Genomic DNA, 27,211 nt, shown 5'->3' with positions numbered 1-27,211 from the left:
GTTAGAGTATCTAAGACATTACATGTCATGTAATTGAGAACACTCTAGTTTGAATTTCTTGCCAGTTCTCTCCTGAACGGGGCAAATATTTTTCTTGGCATAAAGTATCTCACCACCTGGAAGAATTTGGACTGAAAATCCACTCTGCAGTGGCCAAACTAGGGTCAGCGCCAGTGCATAAGGACTGGACAGGCAACCAACTATGACAGAGGGGCATTTGGCCTCCTTTACTTTGGTGTTTCATGAAAGAAATAAGCTATGACAGATGGGCGTACATTCATACTGTCATTTCAACTGACAAAAAAATGTCAGCTAAACAGAGGTTATAAATGAAGACGCATAGTAGGAAACCCAGTAAATTTACATTTAAAACAGTATGACAAAGTAAACCTATAACCACCACCATAATCAACTGCATTGTAAATTCAAGCCTATTTTAAATTGTCTTAAACTGGTATGCATAAATACAACTAGTGTACTTACAGACAATTTCAAGAGTTGTTCTGGATAAATCAAGGTTTAAGAAAAAACCTTGTGGGAGGGCGAGAGCCAATCACAGCTGTCACAGAGCAATAGGCAGGGTACACCAGGGGCAGGTCATGCATCTATCACAAGACCAATAGGCAACCTTTCACACCTGCAGTCAATTTAGAATCACCAACTAATGTAACCGGCTCATCTCTCTGGACTGTAAGTAGAAGTCAGATTGGCCAAAGAGAACTCACACAGGCGCAGGGATTCAAACCCAGGACCTTCATGTTGGGTTTGAGTCACTTGGTTAGCCCAGTGAATGGATGGATGCCTCTTTTTAATTTTAGTATAATTTTACAATGTAAAAAGCAGGGAATTTGAAAGTTGATCTCTAATTTTTATCTGTACCATGTTTCCGAAGGCATAATTTATTCCTCCCGCTGCCTCAGCAGAGCAGCAAACATCAGGACAAGGACAGTTCCCACCCTGGCTTTTATGGCGTTATTTTTGTTTTTTTTACGTGCGCTCAAATTTTTTTTACGTGCGCTCAGAATAGTGGCACAAAAATAACGCCATACCTGTAGGCGGACACATCAACCTTGCTAACTTTAGCGTGTGTTTATGTCTTCTATAATGGCTTTACTGAAAGTGCGGTTAAAAGGAAGTTTCAGTATCATTAACGTGCCCTGTTCCCAGTTTACTCGAGATCAGTGGAATTTGATTGAATCTGTTTCTCTTTCTGTGCAACTTTAAAGTTTTATTTCTGTTTAAAAGAAGGAAACCCCAAACCTTGCATTCCCGTTGATTCCAGTGTGATTTCATATAAATGAGCAGGTTTGACGTCGACGCACGGGTATTAGAGAGCTGCCGGGCTGTGAGGTGGGGGTCTCCGAGAGTATAAGAGGTGTCCACACAGCTAGAGCGCACAGATGCAGCTGCCCGCTTCCGGGGGGGCACTTACTCTTCGTCCGTTTGGATAGAAAACTCTTACTCAGAGGCTCTAATCTGCACGTTTTTTGGAAACTCTCCTGCTCGCCTTTTCCACTTCTTCCCTCCAGTCTGACTAGTTTTTTTTCCTCCTGTGTCAGTTTAAATCTTTGCCTTTCTTCTCACTGTTGCGCGGTTAAGTTTTCATCACCGAGGACAGAGTGGGCAGCACTGCAGCATGGAGCCTTACACGGTCCCCGGAGCTCAGCTCTCCCTGTCCGACCTTTACTCCGTCATCCCCTTCAATGTCACCCTCCCGGCTGATGAGAGCGACTTAATGAGCGACAGGCTGCAGAACTACACCGAGCAGCAGAATCCGGCGAGGAGCGCCGGGGGTATAATCATAGCCATATCCATCACGGCGCTCTACTCCGTTATTTGCGTGGTGGGACTTCTCGGCAACGTCCTTGTCATGTACGGAGTGGTCAGGTAAACACTATCATGCTTTATTAGCACAGTTACTTTAATGAGTTTGTGGCTGTTGATGAGAGCAACAAAACCCACTTTATACTAAATGCAAAGCTTCATTTGGGGGTTTCAGGCCCCAAATACGCGCTGATTTCAAATCAAATTCAATTCAATTCAAATGTGTTGCTTTAAGTTTTCTTCAGTTATCCCAAGAGCTTTTCTAAATACAAATTAAATTTATGTTTTCTGAGGAAATGCACACGAATTAACAAAAAATCCCAATCAGACCCTCGTAGGATACACATGGTGTATATACCGGAAAGTTGCTTGCTAATTACCCATCGATTGCTCCTTTCCTGCACTTTTTTAGTGTCTGTGTCTGTGTTGAGCCACAAGTGTGTGCTTGCACTGCACCTGCATTTGTAGGTGAAATATGCGCATGCCAAACAAGTGATTTAAGATTCCCTGCATAAACCATGAGATTGGTCTTTTATTATTTCTGCATGAAGCAACAACATGCACCAGTTTCATACTAAAGATGGTTGTTATGACTGACTCAGCCTTGCCTCAGGGAGAGAGGGCTACTCAAATAGTCTTCATGAGCTCAAACTGATCTGTGGACCTTCAGCTGCATGCTCCTCTTCACTGAGTGTGATGGAGCAGAGTAGAAATGGAAATCCTGCAGCTAGAAGGACCTACAGAGACAGCATTTGGTCTCTTTATAAAACTGTAGGTTATATGCCCTAGTTTTAAGATTATTATTGTAATAATAATAATAATAATAATCCATCCATCCATCCATTCGCTTCCGCTTATTCTTTTCAGGGTCGCGGGGGGCGCTGGAGCCTATCCCAGCTGTCATAGGGCGAGAGGCAGGGTACACCCTGGACAGGTCGCCAGTCTGTCGCAGGGCCAACACACAGGGACAGACAACCATTCGCACTCACATTCATTCGAATGAATAATAATAATAATAATAATTATTATTATTATTATTATTATTATTATTATTATTATTATTATTATTATTATTATTATCATTCCATTAGTGGGTGTTGACAGTATTATTGTCAGTCCAAGGTCTGACTCTAAAAAAAAAAAGAAATAAACCCTGTACGCACTTATTTCCCTGAAAAGCCTCCCAGCCCTAACCTGCATGATGAGGAAAAAATATAAACAAATAAATAGACAAGAAAAAAGAGCTTATATTGCTTGCTTCTTATCCTCATTTATACCTCCTAATCTCAGATATTCTCTTTATCCCCAATATCAGCCAAAGTATTAATCACGACTGTTGGCTGGAAAATTGAAGAAGCAGATAAAATTAATTTAGGAGGCACCAGCTTTGGGGTAAAGCAACTGTAAAAATGTGACAAGATCAGTAAAAAATAATGCAGTTATATATCTATCTATATCCTAGCTATATCCTAGCTGCTGGTCATATTTCAGCCTATGGAGGGAACAGTAGAAGACAGCAGCAGGGGGAATCCAAACAGAGATATAACAGAAAATCTGGAATGTATGCTGTGGCAATCAAAACTGATCCATATTCAGAGCTCTGAGGTATTTCCATTCAGGTGTTGACGTGAAAAGATTGGGAAAAATAAGCCACCTAAACACAAAGGGGAGCAAGGGAGGAAGGAGGGAGACAAAAAGGGGATGTCTGAGGAGTCAGCAAAGTCAGTGAGTCACACTGTGAAGCGATTTACTTTACAATGACGTCACATATTTCAGACAGCACCCACACCTCCATGAGACGGGAAGCTCGAGCACAGTAACCCAGTGAGAATGTATCATCTCCTGTGGAACATCTGTAAGCTCTGAAAGTAATGATCTTATTAACAAAATCTTAGAGTTGCCTTCAAATGAAAAGTTTGGCATTCTGTAATAGCTGTACTATGGATTTATGAGCTCATTAATACACGAAATAACAAAATGCTTTAGGTGAATTTGTTTTGTAGTGCCTTTGTGTTTGCAAAAACTGGAGGCGTGAATAGCAAAAAAGCAGGGGAGTCTCCAGAACTATAATATTTGACAGATTACATTTTCCTTTTTTCTTTTTTAAAGCTGCATTTTAAAGCACTGTTTTTATCAACACGATGTTCCAGTAAAGAACCCACGACTTCTAAATTTATCTCACTCTTCTTACATTTTCAAAAAAAAAACAAACAAAAAACCCCAAACAAAGACCCACAAAATACGGTTAAACAATCTTGAAGAAAACAGTAAAGGGACCTTGTGTAAGTCCATCCACTGGAGGGCAGATTGCAGCCTGATCGTCCCTGGTCAGAATATCATCTTTGTGCACTTCTACTTGATAGACAATCAATGCGTGCTTTTCCTCATTGTTTTGTGGAACTAATACATTTTGTATAATTTCCATTTGACATAAATTGGCTGCAATTCAACCAACATTTTAATTAAAAAAATACAGCATTAATAATATGGCAGTTATGTCCTTTAATTTTTCTTTCAGGAATTCTGTTCGTAAGAGGCTAGCATCCTGACTGATTTAAGACTGCTGGCTGTGTTAAGAATAACTGCACACACTGCCTTAATGCCACCTGTACTACAAATAATAACTGGATGTTAAGCCAAAGGAGAATTTTCCTAAAAAATTCAGAAATTTAGAAAAAGTACGATTTCTCCATAATGTTAGGCTTGAATCCCATCTGTTTTATAGAACAACATTAAGGGAGCGATTTAGAGAGTAAAAACTGTTATAACTGACAGTACTGTTTTATTATTATCGAAGGTGTATTGGAGTAGATTTTGTGTTGTATATATTTTGCTGTATTTTCCGAATGTAGGGCCAGTGCGTTTATATAGCTGAAAACTGTATTTTTATATCCAAAATTGCAAAGGTGTGGACCCAGGAATCAGGACAATGCAGAATTGAAGTAAACATTTGAGGAACTCTAATTTGATAACATCCATCCATCCTCTTCCGATTATCCAATTGAGGGTTGCAGGGGGCTGGAGCCTATCCCAGCTACCACAGAGTGAGAGGTGGGATACTTCCTGGACAGGTCACCAATTTGTTGCAGGGCAGTTCGATTATATGAAAGGTTTTTAATGTCATGTTAATGTTAATGTCATTTTATTGTCTTTTCTCAAAAATTCTAAGTTTTCGCCTCAAAATACTAATAATACTAGCTATAAATTCAGAATTCCACTTTTAATTTATAATACTGTATAATGATTTTCCTTTTGCCATCTCAGATCAATGAAAAAGAGCTTAATTGATATTTATTTATTTAATAGTGATGAACTCTGATGGAACAACCAAATATCACAGCAGTGTTTATTGGACATGCTGGTTTAAGTTGCAGTACCAGCAGGGGGCGATATTTTATTTCAAGACAACATGAATATGGTTAAAGAGACATTCCGAACACATTTACATGTAAATACATATTAGCCAAGAAGCTTCATTGTTTCTGGCATAGAAGGAGTCTGCAATGTACTTTATACCTTCCTTGGTCACTAGCCAAGTGTCGGCTTTAATTACATTATCTCCCCCTACTGGTAATGCAACTTAATCATGCGTGTCTATTTCACGGTTAAGAAGATGCAAGGGGTGAGATCCACATGGTGAACCAGTGTGTCCATTACACTCAATGCTGTGATAATTGAAGATGGGCACAGTGACTGTTTCGGAAGAATGCATTGTTTTCATGATCCATGCAGAAAGTTACAGCCAAGTTCAACAGTTATATTGTCATCACTGTTAAAGTGACTTGGTGGTGCAGTACAGTGTTACTACAGCATTTCGTGTGACGTCTCAGCATAATACCTGAAAGTCCCTGGTCCCAGACTAGAAAGAGAAACAACTTCCTTTGGGGTTGTGTCAGGGGCTGTGAGAACCTCTTATGAATAAGTAAACAGTAGCCTCTGTTCCTTCTGTAGCAGTATTGCAATGAAATATTTGAGAATTTTCTGCCATACATGGGGTGAGATCGATGCAGGCTGAACAGAATGGCAAACAGTACTGGGGGTGTTTTGCCGAGGGGTGACCTGCATGCATGGCTGAATAAATCAATAACTAGAACTAGTTTATTTACTGCCACGTGTCAGCTTTGATAATAATAAACCAAAAGCCCATTTGAAAGCATCCATCTATTTTTTTTTTAATATAATGAATTTTGAATTTGTGCCTCCACTTAGGTCCTTCGATAGAAACACACACACGCAAACATGCTCCACATTTATAGCAGAGTCTCCCTGGATGCTAGCGTCATTGTGGATGTCACACCGGTCTGACGTGACCTGACAGCCTGTTTTCTGATGGAGAGCATGACGCAGACGCAAACACACGTCTGCGTCATGCGATAGATTCAAGCGATAGTCCATTCAGTTACACAGGGCAGGATCCTTTTATCTTCCACTGATTTTCCACCTTCTTGCTGCTGCACTGTTTAGATAAGAACCAGTTCAGTGCTCATGCAATATACTGTCAAGTGGGCTAAATTTGAAATCAGATCGATATGCAGGTAATGGAAGCTGGGCTCAGTTTGTGTGAAAATAGACTCTTACTGAGCTTCTTCTTGTGGATTATTGTTCAATCTCTACTGAGACAGTAGGTTTTGAAAACATTTACAATTTATGTTTTGGATGTTCTGTAATGGGAATATTGTGTAATGACAAAATTTAAAGTTAATTACTGGGGTTTGAAATTTGCTTGGAAATATTGTAGCTCGTTGCCAGTAGGAACATGACTGTGTGTGTCTGAGAGATGGCAGTCAGTCTGTTCATTTCCTGGGCTGAGTCAACATGGCGACTGCATCCCATGGCTTGTCTTGCATCTCACACAGCAGGGATTGATGTCAGTGTGCACTTGTGTTTGTGTCCATGTGTACCCTTCAGGGGAGAGTCGAAGCTGACTTTTGTGTCAAAACTGAAAGGACTGATGTAGTCACAAAATGTATTGTAACTTTAAGCTGCACTGAGATGAAAGATAAGGACTTACCTAAATGCAAATCTTAAATCTCTGTAGCTCAGTGTATCAAGAAGCACTTCAAATTGCTGATGGTCATGTAGTAGTGTGGAGGAGATTTTCTTTGCACATTTTAGGTCCATTGGTAGTAGCTGAGGATCAACACAGCATTGCCGCACCAGCCTGTGCTAATAATTGTCATGATGTGTGTGGAGTTTGGAGCCAAAATGCAGACTAGAAAAACAGATTGGAATAAATGAAAATGAGCCCTTATTCAGGTGAGCCAGCAAATCCAGATGACAGAGGGAAACTGAAATCAAACCAAAAGAGAATACACAGCAGGACCAAACAGTATGACTCAACAAAGCACAGTGGGAGACAGAAACAATATACACATGCACAAGATAACGAGAGGATGGGCAGCAGGTGGGAAAACAGCTGACAATCAAGGGAGACTAGACACGAGAAGCAAACACAGGATGAAGATAAAATAAAACAGGAAGTACCAAACTATGCCAAACTATGGAATCGCAAACAGGGACAATGACGACTTGACAAGGAACAGGGAACACAGGGAAGGGCTGATAACTGAAATAAGGGAACTAATACAAGCCAACGAAAGTCAAGAAAATAAACCAGGTAATCATGATCGTAAGAACAGCGAACAAAGCACACATTATCACTGCCAGATAAAACTTGAAATACTAAATATGAAAGAGAGCGCAACCAAGGCAAAGCATAGTATTAGATCAAACTTAAAATGTGAAACAGAGCAGACAGAAATGAAAGGTCCCAAAGAGAAAATCCTGAGGTAAAACCCAGGATCATTGAAAGAACAGTGTACCAGTCTTGTAATGGCTGCCTTAAACACATGGTCCCTTTTCCCTTTTACATATAGAAATTATGTAAAAAAAAAAAAGTAAGCTTTTAATTCCAAGATTTATCTTTAAGGACAAAATTTTAAAAACCTTAAAGATGAGACAGAAGCAGAGATGTTTAGCTGTAATAGACCATATTTTCTTGCATCATAATAAACTTAACTAGTATGTTAGATAAATGGATTACCAATTACTCATTATTTGTATCTATCCAAGCATAAATACACGAGCAGTTATTTTGGGCCATAAGATTGAAGAATAATAATAATGGATTGGATTTATATAGCACTTTTCAAGGCACCCAAAGCGCTTTACAATGCCACTATTCATTCACTCTGACATGAACGGGTGCCTAATGAGGAACATACAAGCATAATCATTTTATTACTTCTTTAATAATTATGAGCCCAAATCCAGAGTTTGTGTTGTTCATAAAATAATGTTTAACCCTTGGTGTTTTAATAATAATCTTCTCAGCAACTTGCGGCACATATGATTTGATTGTTACTATACAACTGGGTGCCATATTTCATGTTTTTGTACTTGGACAAAATGACGATACAATAATATATAGATGAATAATTAAAGCTTTAATAACAATAAAATAAAAATGTCCCAAGTAGTGCTACCAGTGTTAATCTCGTTAAAATGACATAACTGCATTAACACAAATCTCCGTTAGCGAGTTGGCGTGCGCAGGCCTGCACGGGGTCAACGTGTTAACGCGGTTAGCTCATTAGCGCGGTTAGCTCTTTAACACCATTTAGCGCCATCCAGCCCCATGCACGCTAACTTGCTAACAAAGATTTGCCGCGTTAATGCGCTTATGGCGTTTCGTCATTTTAACGAGATTAACGCTGACAGCACTAGTCCCAAGTTTGAGGTCTGAGCTGTAATGGAGCTCAAATCTCAACTTTTGGACAGCTACTGAGTATCAGATCCTTTCACTATAAAACTCTCACGGTATGTAAAGCCTCACCTGTCTGAGGTGAAGAAAAGTGCAGACAGAGAGTTAAGGTTTGGTTCTGATAGGTCTTGTCGCTCAGATATAATGAACACCACATCTGTGGGTTGCAATTTACTTGCTTTCAGAAATCTCACAGACTCAGCTGTAGGTAAATTTAAAATAAACCTTTAGTTTTTTTAAAATAATCTCACAGGAAAGTGAGTAGAACTCAGTAGACAGCAAACATCATTTCCTGGAATGACAAATCTTTTTTTTTTTTTTTTTTTTGCCTGTCCCGTTTGGCTCTTTTGCCATCAGAATTGTTGTCTAAAGGCAAAGAAAGATGCCCAACGGATTTACTTTACCAAATTGACCATCCCAGCCTTGCCGTAATGGTCCATTTGATTCACCTTTTATTGTTTATTTTATTTTCACTTGCTGAATACGGGACAGACTTGACTGGGGAAAAAGGGGAGAAAGAAAGAGGGAAAGAGAAACAGCTGAGAAGAGGGACGGGGGAGAAGGGCAAAAACAAAAACCAACAGAATGGGCAGAAAAAAAAAAAAGAAAAAAAAGCATCTATCGATCACCTGGATCACCTGCTGAGAAAGAAAAAGAAAAAAGCAGAAGAGAACAAGAGTAATAGAATAAAACAACATCAAATGATAGATGGGAATAGACAGTAAATACTAAATATTAAACATTATTGTGCAGCACATAAGATCAACAGAACACAGTGTGCTTTGAGGTAGGAGCCAAAAAGGGTGTAGTTTGTGGGTGTGATCACCCGTGTGTACACCTGTGAGCATGGACGCGCTTGTTTTTTTTTAAAAGGTTCCTTCAGTAATGATCTGCTAGAGGGTGTGGGGGGGCCACTGCCCCGTCCTCCAGGGCATGAAAGGTATGGAGAGATCAAAACTCCAGACATCCAGAGGCCCTCAGAACACAAGAGACCAAGGAAGACCAACAGAGGGGCACCCGCACGTCCCAGAAGAGCTGAGGAGAGTCCCAGATGAGGGCTCACTCAGCAGCCGCGGAGCAGAAGCCAGGGGGGTTGCAGTGATGCGCCCGTGAGCTCCGCCGGCAGCCAGCTGTGCCTGAGTGACCGAGCCCCAGGCCGAGAGGCCGGGGGCACCCCACCTCCGAAGTGGCCCGAGCGAGCCCCAGGCTCCAGGCCCCGATAAGCGGCCGCCAAGGAGTGAGCCGGTGTGTACCTGGACGCCCATCCCCAGACACAAAGAACCACCAACGCACCGATGTCTGAGGGAGTCCGCCACTGGCAGGGGAAGTGGTGGTGGGGGGAGATAGGCCTCCAAACCTTGGAGGGCCTGAGATGTCCCCAGAGAGGTGGCGCCTGACACCCAACCTGACATATAGACACAGACATACAGGCACACACAGACACAAACATCCATTCCCACCCTCATGCTCTCAAATTTTTTTTATTAACCTCCTCCACAGCTCTTTTCTCCCCCAGCAATTTAAGAACATAAACTGTGTCTTTTGCATTTACTTTAGGGGAAATATCTACATTTCTAGTTCATAAGCTGTCAGTATCAAAAATGGATGTGCTCCTCAGAACATCAGTAATATGATCTTTCCTTTTTCGCAATTCTTGTTCATCCTCCCAGGCTTTCAGTATTATCTGCATCATTATTTTATAGCAGCGTGGGTAACGTTATCCTAATCTTCTAATATTTTCATTAGTCTGCTTACTCATATATGATTCTCAAATTCTTAATTTATCATCACACAGATGTGTCTCCATGTACATGATTTTGTGTTGTGGACAGAGGGGGTTTTCACCTGCCCCATATGCAGTGTTGGGAAGGTTACTTTTAAAATGTATTCCATTACAGATTACAGAATACATGCCCCAAAATGTATTCTGTAACGTATTCCGTTATGTTACTCAATGAGAGTAACATATTCTGAATACTTTGGATTACTTAATATATTATCATGCTGTTTACAACTACGTGAATGTACTATTGCTGTGATTTATTACTGTTACTGAAGGTCCGCGGCTCCGAACCGTAGTAAAGGGACCTCTGGCTAATACGTCGGGTTCCGTGTCGGGCTTGTAGCCAAAAAATAGCTTTACTTTGTTGTCTGGGTCAACTTTACTTGCGAGAGACAGAGAGAGGCGTTGAAAGGCTGCTCCAACGGAACTTATTGTTTCGGAGGAAAACACGAACACAGCGTACAGTCGAGTCTTAATAGCTTACTTACAACTGGGCTCGTCAGGCACTCTGCTTGGCTGCAGTGGTTATTATTATATTTACATGCTTCCAGCTCCCGTTTTTGCTCGATGACAACTCGTACTTTTCCTTTTTTTTCCCTCCCTCGCTCACAGACACATAACGTGTATGGCAGTCCATTCTCCCTGCAGCACGGACTACACTACCTATGATGCTACATTCTTTAGAGCCATGCTTGTAGCATTCTGCCTATTAGCTTAGCACAGCAACAACAAAAAGGCGCTCTCTCACCCAGGAAACACGCAGAGAGAGAGCGTCACCCTGTAACCATGGCAACCGTAACGCTGCCACCTGGAACAACAGAACGTAGCTGTCAAACAAAACCCAAACAGTCCTGACCCGCCACAATATGAAACAGGAAAGTACCGCCGTGTAATCCATTTATTTCAACAAAGTAACTGTATTCTAAATACCACCTTTTTAAACGGTAACTGTAACGGAATACAGTTACTCATATTTTGTATTTTAAATACGTAACGGCGGTACATGTATTCCGTTACTCCCCAACACTGCCCATATGGGCTCCCACGCAGTCTTTAAATATCCTGACTGTGTGTCAGCAGAACCAAATGACAAGCGTCAGTGTTAATGTTGACTGGTTGACAAGTGGGTCAGAATAAAGGCTGAGAGCACCAGGAATGGGAGAAGTGTAAAAAACACCTCAAAGAAAATACTTCAGCTCTTTGGGTGCTTTGACTTTGCTCTTCTCTGCGACTGGCTGATGGACTGGCAAGAGTAGCCCACATACCGGTTGTGCACTGCTTCCATCTGGCAATGGAGCGCACTGGAAATGAAAGTTTTTATAACAGTGTGCAGGGTGCAGCGAACACAAGCAGCAGACTTTGAAGAGCAGATAAAATTAATTGCTTAATATTTATTCCATCTCTGTGGTAACCCTTGAGCTGGTGACTCCTTAGGCAGCCCACTAGTTGGCCTAAAACAAAAAAGCTTTCCCTGAGTGCACTACTGCACTGCTGAACAATGCAAACCAGAGGGGCTCAAGAAGTGGGCATCCTCAATACTAAATAAAAAAGTAGGTGTATGCAGAATATTTACTTTTACCCTGTGGTAGAACACAAACAGTGACAACAGTGTGCTATAACGCAAATGGTAATAAACAATCTTATGTTTTCCTTTAAGAATTTTCTAAGCATTTCTTGTAATTTAATTAATGGTACTATAATTTCTTAGTTCTGTTGTGCTTTCAGTTGATATCATTCATATGATTTAGGTTGTACCTTGGTACGATGTGAAGGTGGTTCACATCGTACCAAGGTGCACTGCCATTGTGACTTATGCTGCAGACCTAACCAGCACTGGAGCAGGTTCTGTTCCAAATTAAAGAGGTATGGGATGTACTGAACAACCAGTCCTCCACAAAATACAGGGAGTGCAGAATTATTAGGCAAGTTGTATTTTTGAGGAATAATTTTATTATTGAACAACAACCATGTTCTCAATGAACCCAAAAAACACATTAATATCAAAGCTGAATGTTTTTGGAAGTAGTTTTTAGTTTGTTTTTAGTTTTAGCTATTTTAGGGGGATATCTGTGTGTGCAGGCGACTATTACTGTGCATAATTATTAGGCAACTTAACAAAAAACAAATATATACCCATTTCAATTATTTATTTTTACCAGTGAAACCAATATAACATCTCCACATTCACAAATATACATTTCTGACATTCAAAAACAAAACAAAAACAAATCAGCGACCAATATAGCCACCTTTCTTTGCAAGGACACTCAAAAGCCTGCCATCCATGGATTCTGTCAGTGTTTTCACCATCAACATTGCGTGCAGCAGCAACCACAGCCTCCCAGACACTGTTCAGAGAGGTGTACTGTTTTCCCTCCTTGTAAATCTCACATTTGATGATGGACCACAGGTTCTCAATGGGGTTCAGATCAGGTGAACAAGGTGGCCATGTCATTAGTTTTTCTTCTTTTATACCCTTTCTTGCCAGCCACGCTGTGGAGTACTTGGACGCGTGTGATGGAGCATTGTCCTGCATGAAAATCATGTTTTTCTTGAAGGATGCAGACTTCTTCCTGTACCACTGCTTGAAGAAGGTGTCTTCCAGAAACTGGCAGTAGGACTGGGAGTTGAGCTTGACTCCATCCTCAACCCGAAAAGGCCCCACAAGCTCATCTTTGATGATACCAGCCCAAACCAGTACTCCACCTCCACCTTGCTGGCGTCTGAGTCGGACTGGAGCTCTCTGCCCTTTACCAATCCAGCCACGGGCCCATCCATCTGGCCCATCAAGACTCACTCTCATTTCATCAGTCCATAAAACCTTAGAAAAATCAGTCTTGAGATATTTCTTGGCCCAGTCTTGACGTTTCAGCTTGTGTGTCTTGTTCAGTGGTGGTCGTCTTTCAGCCTTTCTTACCTTGGCCATGTCTCTGAGTATTGCACACCTTGTGCTTTTGGGCACTCCAGTGATGTTGCAGCTCTGAAATATGGCCAAACTGGTGGCAAGTGGCATCTTGGCAGCTGCACGCTTGACTTTTCTCAGTTCATGGGCAGTTATTTTGCGCCTTGGTTTTTCCACACGCTTCTTGCGACCCTGTTGACTATTTTGAATGAAACGCTTGATTGTTCGATGATCACGCTTCAGAAGCTTTGCAATTTTGAGACTGCTGCATCCCTCTGCAAGATATCTCACTATTTTTGACTTTTCTGAGCCTGTCAAGTCCTTCTTTTGACCCATTTTGCCAAAGGAAAGGACGTTGCCTAATAATTATGCACACCTGATATAGGGTGTTGATGTCATTAGACCACACCCCTTCTCATTACAGAGATGCACATCACCTAATATGCTTAATTGGTAGTAGGCTTTCGAGCCTATACAGCTTGGAGTAAGACAACATGCATGAAGAGGATGATGTGGACAAAATACTCATTTGCCTAATAATTCTGCACTCCCTGTAGTGTCAACATCCCTGGAAGATTGCCAGGATATCAGTACACAGATAGTACAAGGCTCCACAGTTTTTTACTGGCTAGTAAGTCTTTGTCATCCCCTGATGTACATCAGTAAGGAATATAGAAAATAGTACTGCACTCCTTAATTTTCTTTTTTTCTTATTTTTCTGTTGGCTGGCCACAACTACAATTTTAGCGTTCTATGCATCACAATACAGTGCAGAAACAAGTAGTAAATACAAAGTAAACACAAAGTTTTTAAGGGTTTTATTTATTTTTTTAAAAAGAAACCTATCCGAATCAACTTGGCCCTAAAGTAATAAAAAGTAATTGTCCTTCCACCTTGTTAAATCATGAATTAAATGTGATTAACCACATCTTTTATTAAAGCTGAGCTCAATTTCACTACCCACACCAAGGCCTGATTATTGCCAAAGCTGTTGAATAAAAAATTACTTGAACAGCACCTGTGAAATAGGCTAAAAGAAATCAAATAGCAACACACCGTGCCTTTGTGAAATCGCTTGCTCTGCTGCAAGCAGACCTACCCATGCTTGTGACTGTTCAGATGCTGCCAGTCCCACCAATTTCATATGAATACGCTTGTACCCAGATTGGGAATCCCTGGGTTGACTTTTCAACTTAATTACAACCTTCATATGCCACTTAGCCTGATTGCTGATATTAAGATAAATGAAGGCAGATTAGGTAAATATATCCAGGGTATGTTGAAACTGAGTCATAGTATAGGCACCTGTACAGGTACATGCTTGTAGGGATGTCATCATCATACATTTCTAAGCATGAGAAAAAAAATGATATATTCAGGCAAAAATGGTATAAAGATCTTAAAAAAGTGAAAAAAAAGAAAAAAGAAATTAGAAGCCCAAGAAATCATGATAATTATTTCATAACATGTCTTTCTTTAATGGTTAAAGGTATAAGGCTGTGTGCAATGGATTCTTCATGATCCAAAAAAAAGATATTTAATTTTTATCAGTGTCTGACTCTGTGTTTCCACATCCTTCCTGGTTTGTTGGGATTTATATTTGATTAATGCTAAGGGATCACTTGTTGGGATCACTGGTGTGCTGACAAGGTGAACAAGCAGAAATTACCTTCAGAGCCCAGGAAACAGGATGGATAGCATTACTAAGACACTCTCAGTGTGCATCATCGTTTGCTTAGAAATGAAGGTCAGGGACCCCCGCTGCAGCCCACTGCTCTGAGACTTCTTTTTTCATTCTGTGTTTCATTACTGTTGAAGAGGAAATGATTGGATAGCTGTGACAGCCACTTAGCATGATGCCCGTGGTTCTAACCCAAAACAAGCAAACAAACAAAAATGTGATTAAACTACAGGAACAAGATTTTCCGCCTGTCACCTTTATATGCTGAAAGCTGACTGTGACTGAACCTCAGGACCACTTGTATTAGTGCCTATCAGAAAAATACTTCTGCATAACAACCTGTCAGTGTCTGGTGTAAAATTTATGTTGTATGTCAATGTGTCTTTTGCTTGTTGCCTGCTGAGAGCATGCATACTGTGCAGTCCAGACCAAAGCAATAATACTAAAACAGAGCCTTCCATGCAGGCACTTTTCCCTTCTTCGTGACATTTTGTTTTTTGATTTCTTACAATCCAGCCAAGCTAGTGCATACTAGCATGGATCTGACACAGCTTGGCAGTGGCTATACCTCAGGAGCTACAGCAGGGCATCTCTTAATCAGAAGGTTGGTGTTTCAATCCCTGGTTGCTCTACAGGGAGTGCAGAATTATTAGGCAAATGAGTATTTTGTCCACATCATCCTCTTCATGCATGTTGTCTTACTCCAAGCTGTATAGGCTCGAAAGCCTACTACCAATTAAGCATATTAGGTGATGTGCATCTCTGTAATGAGAAGGGGTGTGGTCTAATGACATCAACACCCTATATCAGGTGTGCATAATTATTAGGCAACGTCCTTTCCTTTGGCAAAATGGGTCAAAAGAAGGACTTGACAGGCACAGAAAAGTCAAAAATAGTGAGATATCTTGCAGAGGGATGCAGCAGTCTCAAAATTGCAAAGCTTCTGAAGCGTGATCATCGAACAATCAAGCGTTTCATTCAAAATAGTCAACAGGGTCGCAAGAAGCGTGTGGAAAAACCAAGGCGCAAAATAACTGCCCATGAACTGAGAAAAGTCAAGCGTGCAGCTGCCAAGATGCCACTTGCCACCAGTTTGGCCATATTTCAGAGCTGCAACATCACTGGAGTGCCCAAAAGCACAAGGTGTGCAATACTCAGAGACATGGCCAAGGTAAGAAAGGCTGAAAGACGACCACCACTGAACAAGACACACAAGCTGAAACGTCAAGACTGGGCCAAGAAATATCTCAAGACTGATTTTTCTAAGGTTTTATGGACTGATGAAATGAGAGTGAGTCTTGATGGGCCAGATGGATGGGCCCGTGGCTGGATTGGTAAAGGGCAGAGAGCTCCAGTCCGACTCAGACGCCAGCAAGGTGGAGGTGGAGTACTGGTTTGGGCTGGTATCATCAAAGATGAGCTTGTGGGGCCTTTTCGGGTTGAGGATGGAGTCAAGCTCAACTCCCAGTCCTACTGCCAGTTTCTGGAAGACACCTTCTTCAAGCAGTGGTACAGGAAGAAGTCTGCATCCTTCAAGAAAAACATGATTTTCATGCAGGACAATGCTCCATCACACGCGTCCAAGTACTCCACAGCGTGGCTGGCAAGAAAGGGTATAAAAGAAGAAAAACTAATGACATGGCCTACCTTGTTCACCTGATCTGAACCCCATTGAGAACCTGTGGTCCATCATCAAATGTGAGATTTACAAGGAGGGAAAACAGTACACCTCTCTGAACAGTGTCTGGGAGGCTGTGGTTGCTGCTGCACGCAATGTTGATGGTGAACAGATCAAAACACTGACAGAATCCATGGATGGCAGGCTTTTGAGTGTCCTTGCAAAGAAAGGTGGCTATATTGGTCGCTGATTTGTTTTTGTTTTGTTTTTGAACGTCAGAAATGTATATTTGTGAATGTGGAGATGTTATATTGGTTTCACTGGTAAAAATAAATAATTGAAATGGGTATATATTTGTTTTTGTTAAGTTGCCTAATAATTATGCACAGTAATAGTCACCTGCACACACAGATATCCCCCTAAAATAGCTAAAACTAAAAACAAACTAAAAACTACTTCCAAAAACATTCAGCTTTGATATTAATGAGTTTTTTGGGTTCATTGAGAACATGGTTGTTGTTCAATAATAAAATTGTTCCTCAAAAATACAACTTGCCTAATAATTCTGCACTCCCTGTAGTCTGCATGCCAAATATCCTTGGGTCAACTAACCCCAAGTTGTTCTCTGACCGCATCCATCGGAGTAGGAATGTGTGTGCGAATGCTAGATAAAAAGCACTTAAGTATAGATGAGCTGCTTGTATGAACGAGTGAATGAGGCTTGTTGTATTAAATGGTTTGAGGGACTAAAATGTCAGCGAAATAGTCTACAGCCAAAAGCTGATTTATATACTCAAATTTGAACAATCCTACTACCGTGTCATTTCCACTATTTCCACTATTATGTCATATCAGAGTGGGTGTTATATCACTGAGAATCCCCTACAAGTTGCAAGTACAAGCGTCTGTACTTCTTTAAGGTTCCTTGAAGATGTATCACTTCTCATCCGAGAAGCTTCTTCAGTTCTTCTGAGAGCAATTGGCAGAGTCTACGGATAAGTGTTTGGTTGACTCTTCATGGCCAAAGAAAAAGAAAAAGAAAGAGAAAGAGGGATGATAGAAGCAGGAATGAGGAAGGAGAATTAAATTGGTGCAGCAGGAAAAAAAAATAGATGACAAGGTGCAGTTATATCATTTTTGAAAGTTTGCAGAATGATTAGACATTCAGGGAAGAAGAATGCTAGAGCTCTAACTGGTGGTACCTCACAGCTAACTGTTTTTTCAGGCACTCCCACAGTGTTCAATATGTCTCTGATGTGTGCAAAGTCATTTGGATGCATTATATTTCTGGCCTTTCCATTCCACCATTGTCCTTTTGAAATTCAAAACTAACTCTATCATAAGTTTGACTTTTCTGTGTTGCTGCACTGAATTACTGTAGGTAATTTCTGCAAAATCTTCTGTGTGCTACTGCTGGTTAATCAGTCTCTGCATAGCCTCCTGAATGATTAACATTTCATATTTGATGGCAATTTTCCCTCCATAATTAGTAAGAGGTGTAAGATAAGATAGCCACTTGCTTCTCATTTAACGTTTGTTCTAGTTACATCGCATTTGATCCAGAAGTTCAAAGCCTCTGGTAAATAACTTGTCCCAGTGTGTGAATGTGTGTGTGAATGGGTGGATGACTGGATATGTAAAGCGCTTTGGGGTCCTTAGGGACTAGTAAAGCGCTATATAAATACAGGCCATTTATTCATTTAGCATGGAACAAAAAAACTAGCAGCTTCTTTGACATGGAACACAAGAATTAAATGCAGCCTCTAATTAATTACACCAGTAGTTTTCCTTTTATGAATTATGATAAAGCCCATTGCTCTTATAAATAATTACTAATTTGTTAATGGTCTGTGTCAGGTTCACCTTCAGCTGAAAAAAAGAAACAGATTGAAATGAAACATTGATGTCATTTAGAGACTAAAGCTGATGCTGAGAGTGAATAATAGAGCAGCTGTTGAGACGTTTTGACAGCATTTGTAATTATAAATTCCTGATTAAGCCGACATTTGCTTTAGACTAATTTATTACTTTAAGAAATCTTTTCTATCAGACTACAGAGTTCTTTCATTAATATACTTGTAGTGGAAAAACTCCCAAAGATGATTTAACTCTTAAGGCCTGACCTAATATGACACGCTGCAACTGTTCTACAACTTAAAAAAATGACATGGCCTAATTATGATTTATCTCATAATAATCTAGATCCAGTTAATGAAAAAAAAAAAAATGAAATGCCGGCGTTAAAGTAGATTTTTTTTTTGTATCAAAGTGATTCAGCCATGGTTGTTAGTGTATCTAAAAGGACACAGAAAAAAGATCTATTAATTCAATAGAATTAGATTTTAAAATATAAACGACTGTGATTGAGTTATTGGATACAAACCCCTCTAATTTATTGAGCTCTCACTACATGTTGTGGCTTGAAAAAAGACATTTGAGAGTATGATGACCTATCTACTGCTTTGGCTCTACAATGGGTCACAACGGCAGTTTGCAGTCTATTTACAAGCTGTAGGAGCTTGTAAATAGTGCAAATAGTGAAACCCACATTAAATGTATCTACAGTATATTTTGCACTATTGATCTGCATTTCCTACACAATTATTTCTGCATGAGGGTTCCCTCATGCAGAAATAACAGTGTATTAAGTAATCTGTATTAAGTAATCTGTATTAAGTAATCTGTTACATATTACCTATAAGCTTTTGAAAAAGTAATACAATAATTACTCCCTGCAGAAAGTACTTAAACGACTTTAACATGTCCTGAGATGCACTGTCTCCAGTTAACCTTTTATGGCTTAGCCTCTCATACATTTATTTTTACATTTTTTTACATATCAACACAAATAAAAAGCCACAGTGATTCCACTATAGAATCATGGACGGGTACAAATGAGGTTGGCTTCCACTAGCTGATGTTCTGCTTGAGCATGGTTTAGGCTTTACAATAATATTGTTATCTTTTTCTGCTATAAACTGAAATGTCAATATCTCCCATGTTAAAAAGTTAAAGATAGAAATGGGGGAAAAAAAGCAACATTTTTTTCTTGTTAAAATTATAGACTATGAAGAAAATATGCTGGAAATGAGCTACAAATGAAGGATGTGACTTGAATCTCTTTTGCACTATGAGCACGCCAGTGTGAATTTGGGTTAATAAAACTGTCACCGTCCTGGATTTTAATCCCAAAACCTTTGAGTTTCTTTGAGATCTGAAATAATAACTTATTAATTATTATTATTATTAATTACGCTCCTAGCCTTTAATTATTGTTAATGATGAGGTTTTGACCCCTAATTAAATGTCATTAATATTCCAGACACTTGTTACTTGTTGTGTTTGAGTTGCAGTGACTGTTTTGGGTTTATGGAGTTTGAATGAGTTGCTGTTCTAGTGTTGGCTTTGAATCCTTGGTTTCAGTTCTTAATTTAACTTTGGATCTGAGGAGAAAAGCAATTAACTTGTAGTTTATTTTTGGGATTTGGTAATCTGGAAATTAGCAAGGCAGTGCAGTCATAAATTAAACTAAGCCTTTGTTTGTAATCAATTCCAACATGGAATTATATCTAATTATTTCTATAATAACTTTATGAAAATGACTAGAGGTAAAATGGATCTAAAGTAGGTAACAAAATAATTGAAATATCCATTTTCCCTGATGAAGCTCAGTTGGTAGAATGGTCGCCCCATGATCGGAAGTTTGGATGTTCAAATCCACTGAACGGCTACCCTGAGGTACCCCTGAGCAAGGTACCGTCCCTACACACTGCTCCCCGGGCGCCTGCTTAGTGGCTGCCCACTGCTTCACTGAGTGAATGGGTCAAATGCAGAGAAAGTAATTTCCCCACGAGGATGAATAAAGCATACATTATTATTATTATTATTATTATTAAGAAAGGACAAAAATGCACCAGTAACACAAATGACAATTTTTTTCTATTCAAATGTCAATTCATGGGCCTTTATGTCATCTATTCTCTACATACACTATTTCTCTCTCCAACAAGCTAATAAATTATACCCAAATAACTATATGATTTTCAGTTCAACAGCAGCTGCAAGTAGACTGGACCAGGGAGGCAACTGTGAGATGATCTGAAATAACCTGTTTTTGACTGGGGAAAAAATCGTTAAAAAATATCAGTTTCTTTTTAACTTTTACTACACCTTCTGTCTACTTTGTGACCACAACCAGATACACCAAGATGAACACTGCCACAAATATCTACATCTTCAATCTTGCTCTTGCCGATGCCTTGGCCACCAGCACGCTGCCCTTCCAGAGCGCCAAATACCTCATGAACACCTGGCCATTTGGGGATGTCCTCTGCAAGCTCATTATTGCCATCGACTACTACAACATGTTCACAAGTATCTTCACCCTCACAATGATGAGTGTAGATCGCTACATCGCCGTGTGCCACCCAGTCAGGGCGCTGGAGTTTCGGACGCCTGTCAAGGCCAAGTTGATCAACATACTCATCTGGGTCCTGTCCTCGGCAATTGGTGTGCCTGTCATGATCATGGCTGTGACCAAAGTGGCAGACAATGGTAAGACTGCAAGTGCATGTTCTTTACCTCTTGGTAATATTTTAAGATGATTTCTGAATTAATTGATATTGTTTCAAAAATAAGGCTGAATATGTATGGTTACTGAGTGCTGGTTGAAGTAGTGGAGAACAAAGGTAATTCTGCATTCATTTGAATAATTTGCATCTATCAGGCAAACCTTGTGGTCCTTTAGTTGGAAATGAAACTGTACACAAGGATATGCAACAATAGCGGCAACTGATTCTGAATCAATACTCTGAACTGTCCATTGTGTATTCTAAGAGCAAGGAGAAGAGCCTCTGAAGCATCTACACTACTTGATACAAAAACTGTCTAATGAAACCTAAGGTAATATGTTCCAGGAGACAGATTCTGTAGTTGAGGGTAGGTCCTTTTGAACTGCTTTTCCAGATGTCTTCTTTTGTTTGGTGCCACAAAGTAAGTCTAAGATTGCATGAGGATTACTCATTTTTCCAAATAAATGTATTTGGTAATGAAGTCACAGCCTTCTCTGATAACCTTTAGCACATCTTTGAAGGAACATAATGTAGAAAAAAAACAACTATGTATCGCTGAAATACTATTGCCGAAATATAGTTGCCGGTATAGGAGGTAGTGTGCCCTTTATTTAGCAAAGTGTGTAATCCTCAGTTGTGTAATCCTACTAGAGACTTCACAGTGTGTTCCAAAAATCACATATCTGCTGCCCAAGGCAATTAAAAATTTTAAAAAGTCATCTAACAGACATTTAGCAGTGACAGCTGAGAAGTTGTGTCTGACAGGATGCATTGAAGTGATAAGTTTAAGGTAGTTTAAGGTGTTTTAAGTGTGACGTCATTAGCCGTGTCTGGGCCCAAACTCCGCTGCAGGTCCGTAAGCCAAACAATCACTGCGGCATCACTGAGAGTTAAAAACTGTTTAAATTCTTTCATCTGTAATAAAATAATCATTGTGGCTGCTCTACCAGATGTAACAATTAAGTTTAGCATCCAGGCATCCATGAAAACGGAATTTATTAAACTTAACGGAGTTAGAAGTTAGCAGGGAGTTAGGTCACTAGTTTCCATCTAAATATAATATAGCCCGTCCTGACTGAGAAATTTCTAAAACAAATTAAGACGTACAGCTCTGCTATCACTTCCGACATAAATGAAGACAGGAAAGTAAATAGCAGTGGCGTTTGTAGGGTTACTTTAGTTTGGCTAGCTGATATATAACGATGTGCTACGTGATCGCTAGCGACACAGCTATGTTAGCTTAATATAAACAGTGAAGGAGGAGGATGAATGCTAACTTTTTTCCACTCAATAAATGTTAACGTGAGGGTGGGAGAACAACTGAGATAATCCATCCACAATATGAGATTAGTCATCAATATACTGCTGCATGGGCTGGGCTGTAGTTACACCATAAGATTTTAAAAACTGAGCTTTAAAATGAACAGTGATAATAAACACCGAGAGAGGCCGACAGTGATCACTGCCTGTTTTTAGGGGCTTGTTGAGATTAAATAGAACAAGATACAAATCATTAAAACATGTTAAAAACACAACAGCCTTATTAAACGCAGAGTAGTTTGGGCCCTGAAGCTGGATTCATCAATTATAGACCGAATAGTGTGTTCCTGAGGTGTTCAGAGCCCATTTTATATAAAGTGAAGAGCACTGGGCCTGACCAAGCATTAACAATTGGCACTGAAAAATAAAACACTTCCACTTTCCATATGAGGAAGTTACATTTACATAGAGTGAATGAGCTACTCCAAATATGCACCTTGCTAACCCAAACTGAAGCAAGAAAAGCATAGAAAATATCATTAATGATTCTAACTTGTGATTTTGTAATATCTAATAATTACCACCAAAACAGTTTATTCTCCCACAGAATCAGCTAAATTGATTATACTAGTATTAATTGGAATGTTTCTTTTCTATCTGTCTGAAGCTAATTTGGTATTTGTTCAGTTCGCTCTTGATGGCTTATAGACAATATGATAATGTCTGTGAATTCTCTGAAGATCAGTCTCTGCTTTGCCAAAGATTGTCCTTAGTTCCAAAAAGTAAGGACAATCAGGGATGAAGCATAACACATTTTATAGCCCTATAAAGTCAATACAAAATGTGGGTGGAGGAGACGCTTCCTCTCTCATCTAACACTCAGTCTTGCAACGAGCTGCCTGAAAATCAGTACATAAAATTACAGCTTAATCAGTTGTATTGTTAGAGTATAGCTGTTGGCCATTATGAGGTATGTCCCACTATGATGTGCAATAGAGTGATAATGAGGTGATCTATTTATCAGACAGTTTGGAGAAACTGCTGTATCTCTGCACCCTAGCTGATGTTTCTGTGAAAGACTCAGAGGGGTGAAACAGAGTTACAGCAAATCCAGACTTTATCCTTGGGTCCACATCTTATTTTATTTAGGCTCCTGTACGTGTTATTGGGTTTCTCGCAGTCTGTAGCTACAGAGTTAGCAGCTCATGGCTCACCTTGTTGTGTGCTAAAGTCATATAAAGTCACTGCTGATCCTTCAAACCATGCAGCAGCCAGTCAACACATAGCTATTAGTGCGGCACAAAGACAAACATTGTAACAAATGCACCAGCTGTAACAAAGTTGTGCCATTTCAGCTTAAACCTTCGTTTCACTTGGACATTCCTGTACAGCTTCTAACGCTGAAGACGGCGTCTCGTGTCATTTAAAGGGTTTAAATTGAGCAGACGCTTTGCAAGCAGCTGAGCGTACACAGCAGTGAGGAGTTGATTGGGAGATTTTGTCTCTGATTAGGAGGAAATGTCTAGCGCTGCCATTGGATGTACAGTTTGTGTTTACCATGGTCAGCGTCGCGAGTGGCGAGATCATTTAAAAGTAGTTGAATCTTCACAAAAAACCTAGCAACGTGAGCATTGCTCTCATTTTCGAAGAAATGCCTTTCTTTGCTTTGTTGAAGACCTCTTTTCACTTTGTTATTACATAATTAGACTGCTTGACTGTGAAGGTGTTGACGGTACAGCTTTATTGATTTTCATAATTTAATATAATTTCAATTCCCCTTTGTTTTATTTTGATTCAGTGTTGCTGCAAATCAGACATGAAAATAAAAACGACAGTTCTTAATACCAGCAAACAGCCATAGCCATATCCATTCACATGCATGGCAATGAATAAAACTGGAAATAGTTGAGTCTAGGCTTAAATTTGGTTGATCCTGACTTAAAACCTATTCTATACACTGCTCTTGACAAAGATCAACTGAAGGCTACCATGCCAGAAAACTTTGGAAAGATTGTGAAAGTCTGCCCCCCTCTTACAGCTAAAAACAATATGTTATTATCAGTCAATGTTTTCAGATATAACCTATTAGATTTCTCAAAGATGGGGGCTCTTTGCAGGGTCGCTGATTGCAAGACTACAACTAAACTCCCTTTCAGATTATTTTCCATCCTTCTCCAGGGAGAAACTGAAAAACTGTTGAACAGTGGAGCAGAAACATAAGGAGTTTTTGGTCAGTCTCCCTCGTGTGTGCAATGTTCTATTCTGTTCAGAGAAAAATGGGTTAAAAGAAAGAAAAGAAGAAGATGCTGCAGAATGTGAACATCAGGCTGAGAGAACAGAGAGTTCAACTCAATCAGTCAGTCGATCGATATGTTCAGTCCTGTTCCCTCTCCGGGGATGCAAAAGTGCAGTGATCAGCCTAACAGCAAGGAAACGTGAAATGTGCAAGTAGTGACTAATCTTTCAAAAAATTAAAATATAAAGAGTGAAGGAATTGTACAGTAGTGTATTCATTGTGATGGTTGAAAAGACAAACTATAAAAATAACTGGGTGCACGTGCATAAAATGTGTGTATAAATTCAGTGATGCAGGTCTGTACTGGGATGATATTAAAGTTTGAGTTGCCCACACAAGTAAAATCCAGCTGTAAGTTTACCTAACCTTATTTTCTCTAAGTGTGTGCCTAAAGTTACACATAAATTACATGTCACTACATGTGTAATTGCTTCTATAACTTTTGAAAAGTTATTAGCTTTTGCTTTATTCTTTCTTCTTCAACACTTTAGGGGACTTTTTATCTCTTATTGTGTGAACAGCTGAGTGCAACATTATGAAACCTTCCATGACAGACTGTCTGAATTTAAAAGTCTGCACTACACACGAAAGGTTCTTGATCTTGTACCACAGCCTTCACTGCAGTTTTTTGGATTTGAATCCTGTGGTTTTTGCTCAGATCTTTCACAGATGTTAATTAACATCAGCCCTATTTTGTCTAACGCCATCAAAATGTAACTGTTCTTTTTTTTTTTTTTCAGGTAAAACCACTTGCATGTTAAAGTTTCCTGAGCCTGACTGGTATTGGGACACAGTGACAAAGATCTGTGTCTTCATCTTTGCTTTTGTGGTCCCTGTGATGGTCATCACCATATGCTATGGTCTGATGATCCTGCGTCTGAGGAGTGTTCGTCTGCTCTCAGGCTCCAAGGAGAAAGACCGCAACATGCGCCGCATTACCCGCATGGTCCTGGTGGTGGTGGCGGCCTTTATCATCTGCTGGACCCCCATTCACATATTCATCATTGTGAAGACCATGATAGAAATTGACAGCAGGAATCCCTTTGTGATAGCTAGCTGGCATCTGTGCATCGCTTTGGGGTATACCAACAGTAGCCTCAATCCTGTCCTCTATGCATTTTTGGATGAAAATTTCAAGCGATGCTTCAGGGATTTCTGCCTCCCCTGTCGTACCCGTGTGGAGCAAAACAGTCTGACCAGAGGCCACAACACCACCAGGGAGCCAGTGTCCATCTGTGCTCCAACAGAAGCAGGAAAGAAGCCGGCATGACTAGGCATGGACCGGGTCCCCCATTGCTCTCGTTCAAGGAGGATCCAGCAAGATCTCCAATCAGAAGTCACCCAGATCTCCACAACAGAGTTTTAAGAGATATTTTCAAAGGAAGAGTTGACATAGTCAAATCTTGTTTTATTCTCTCTAATTTGGCTGTCAAACGAGACATTCAAATGAATAATTAAAGGTAATGGAAAACAAGTTCCACTTTCTATTAAAGTTCTTACTGTCCCCCTTCAAAGTGATGCCTTACAGAGGCACTGAGAGTAGAATGATATTGATGGCCTAAAATGTTTTATCAAGATAATGAAACAGTTCATAATTTAGGGATCGAAAGCTGAACTTTCTGATGATGCAAAAAGGGCAAAGAAATCCCCGAAGGAGTCTGTCTCAAAAAATGTCATTCATATGGCATTTATCTTGGTACTATAATCGAGCAGAGAATGACTGATGTACAAAAAAGCCAAAAGTTTAAAACAATGGCCTTTTCAAATCCGACTTTGCCATTTCATCAGAGACATCTGATGTGGATTAAAAAACTGAAAAGTAAGAATTTTGCAGATTAACTCTTTCCATTTGTACATTTAACATCATCTCATAATAAGTGAGCCTTACAGAGGAGAATCACACAACTCTTGCCCACCGACAGCTGGATGATGAATTACAGTGTAGTTTGTTGCACAATGGCAGCAACTCTCTACATGGAGAAGCAGGGAATTCTTGTTTGGTATTCCGTGTGATTCAACCACCCTTTGGGTATTTTTTTGTATTTTTCTTTGTTTTAAAAAGAGACACGTGGTGTGTGCTGAAAGATAATTTTGGACTCAGTGGATTTGAAAAAGGTCTGTCATAACAGATGTAGAATCAGAATGGAGCCCACTCTATGGGGTTTGTGCTTAGAAAAAGACAGAATAGCATCAAACCACTTGTGTTTGGATTTCCATGGGCTTCTTTTCTGCTTACCTACTTGACTTTCTGTAGTGGTGTCAAGCGCACAGAAAGCCTCTGAGCAGAATCACTAAAGGAGGATAAACCTGCCACTGGAAGAACACTGTCGGCAGCCACAACACTTCACTCATTGTATTGGTCTATTGTTCAGACTGAGACTGGCTTTATCTCATTTTCTAGACTTCCATCCTGATGTCAAACTAACTGCTCCAAGGGTTATTAAGATTATTGATCATTTTTAAATTAGAAAACTGTTACACTGAATATCTGTAGCACATTTAAGACAAGTAAG

At 39.9% G+C, this 27,211-nt stretch overlaps 1 protein-coding gene across 1 annotated transcript; it reads left to right on the top strand.

The window, feature by feature from the left end:
• The first annotated feature begins 746 nt into the window (after positions 1-746).
• Positions 747-26,870, top strand: oprd1a (opioid receptor, delta 1a). Its single transcript, XM_040021158.1, has 3 exons — positions 747-1,887; positions 20,770-21,125; positions 25,439-26,870. Exons 1-3 carry the CDS (start codon positions 1,637-1,639, stop codon positions 25,966-25,968), a joined length of 1,137 nt encoding a protein of 378 aa, XP_039877092.1. The 5' UTR covers positions 747-1,636; the 3' UTR covers positions 25,969-26,870.
• The last annotated feature ends 341 nt before the right edge of the window (positions 26,871-27,211 follow it).

The sequence above is a fragment of the Simochromis diagramma genome, unplaced genomic scaffold (assembly GCF_900408965.1).
Source record: "Simochromis diagramma unplaced genomic scaffold, fSimDia1.1 OVJJ01000753.1, whole genome shotgun sequence".
Classification (NCBI taxonomy): domain Eukaryota; kingdom Metazoa; phylum Chordata; class Actinopteri; order Cichliformes; family Cichlidae; genus Simochromis; species Simochromis diagramma.
The sequence above is the reverse complement of the archived record's forward strand: the minus strand, read 5'-3'. Positions and strand labels throughout refer to the sequence as shown.

What these genes read in the sequence shown, in the direction of transcription:
- oprd1a (XM_040021158.1), top strand. Translation starts at nt 1,637, where the DNA reads ATGGAGCCTTACACGGTCCCCGGAGCTCAGCTCTCCCTGTCCGACCTT. An exon ending in GTCATGTACGGAGTGGTCAG is followed by an intron (nt 1,888 to 20,769) that starts GTAAACACTATC and finishes GACCACAACCAG; the next exon opens with ATACACCAAGATGAACACTG. An exon ending in GACCAAAGTGGCAGACAATG is followed by an intron (nt 21,126 to 25,438) that starts GTAAGACTGCAA and finishes TTTTTTTTTCAG; the next exon opens with GTAAAACCACTTGCATGTTA.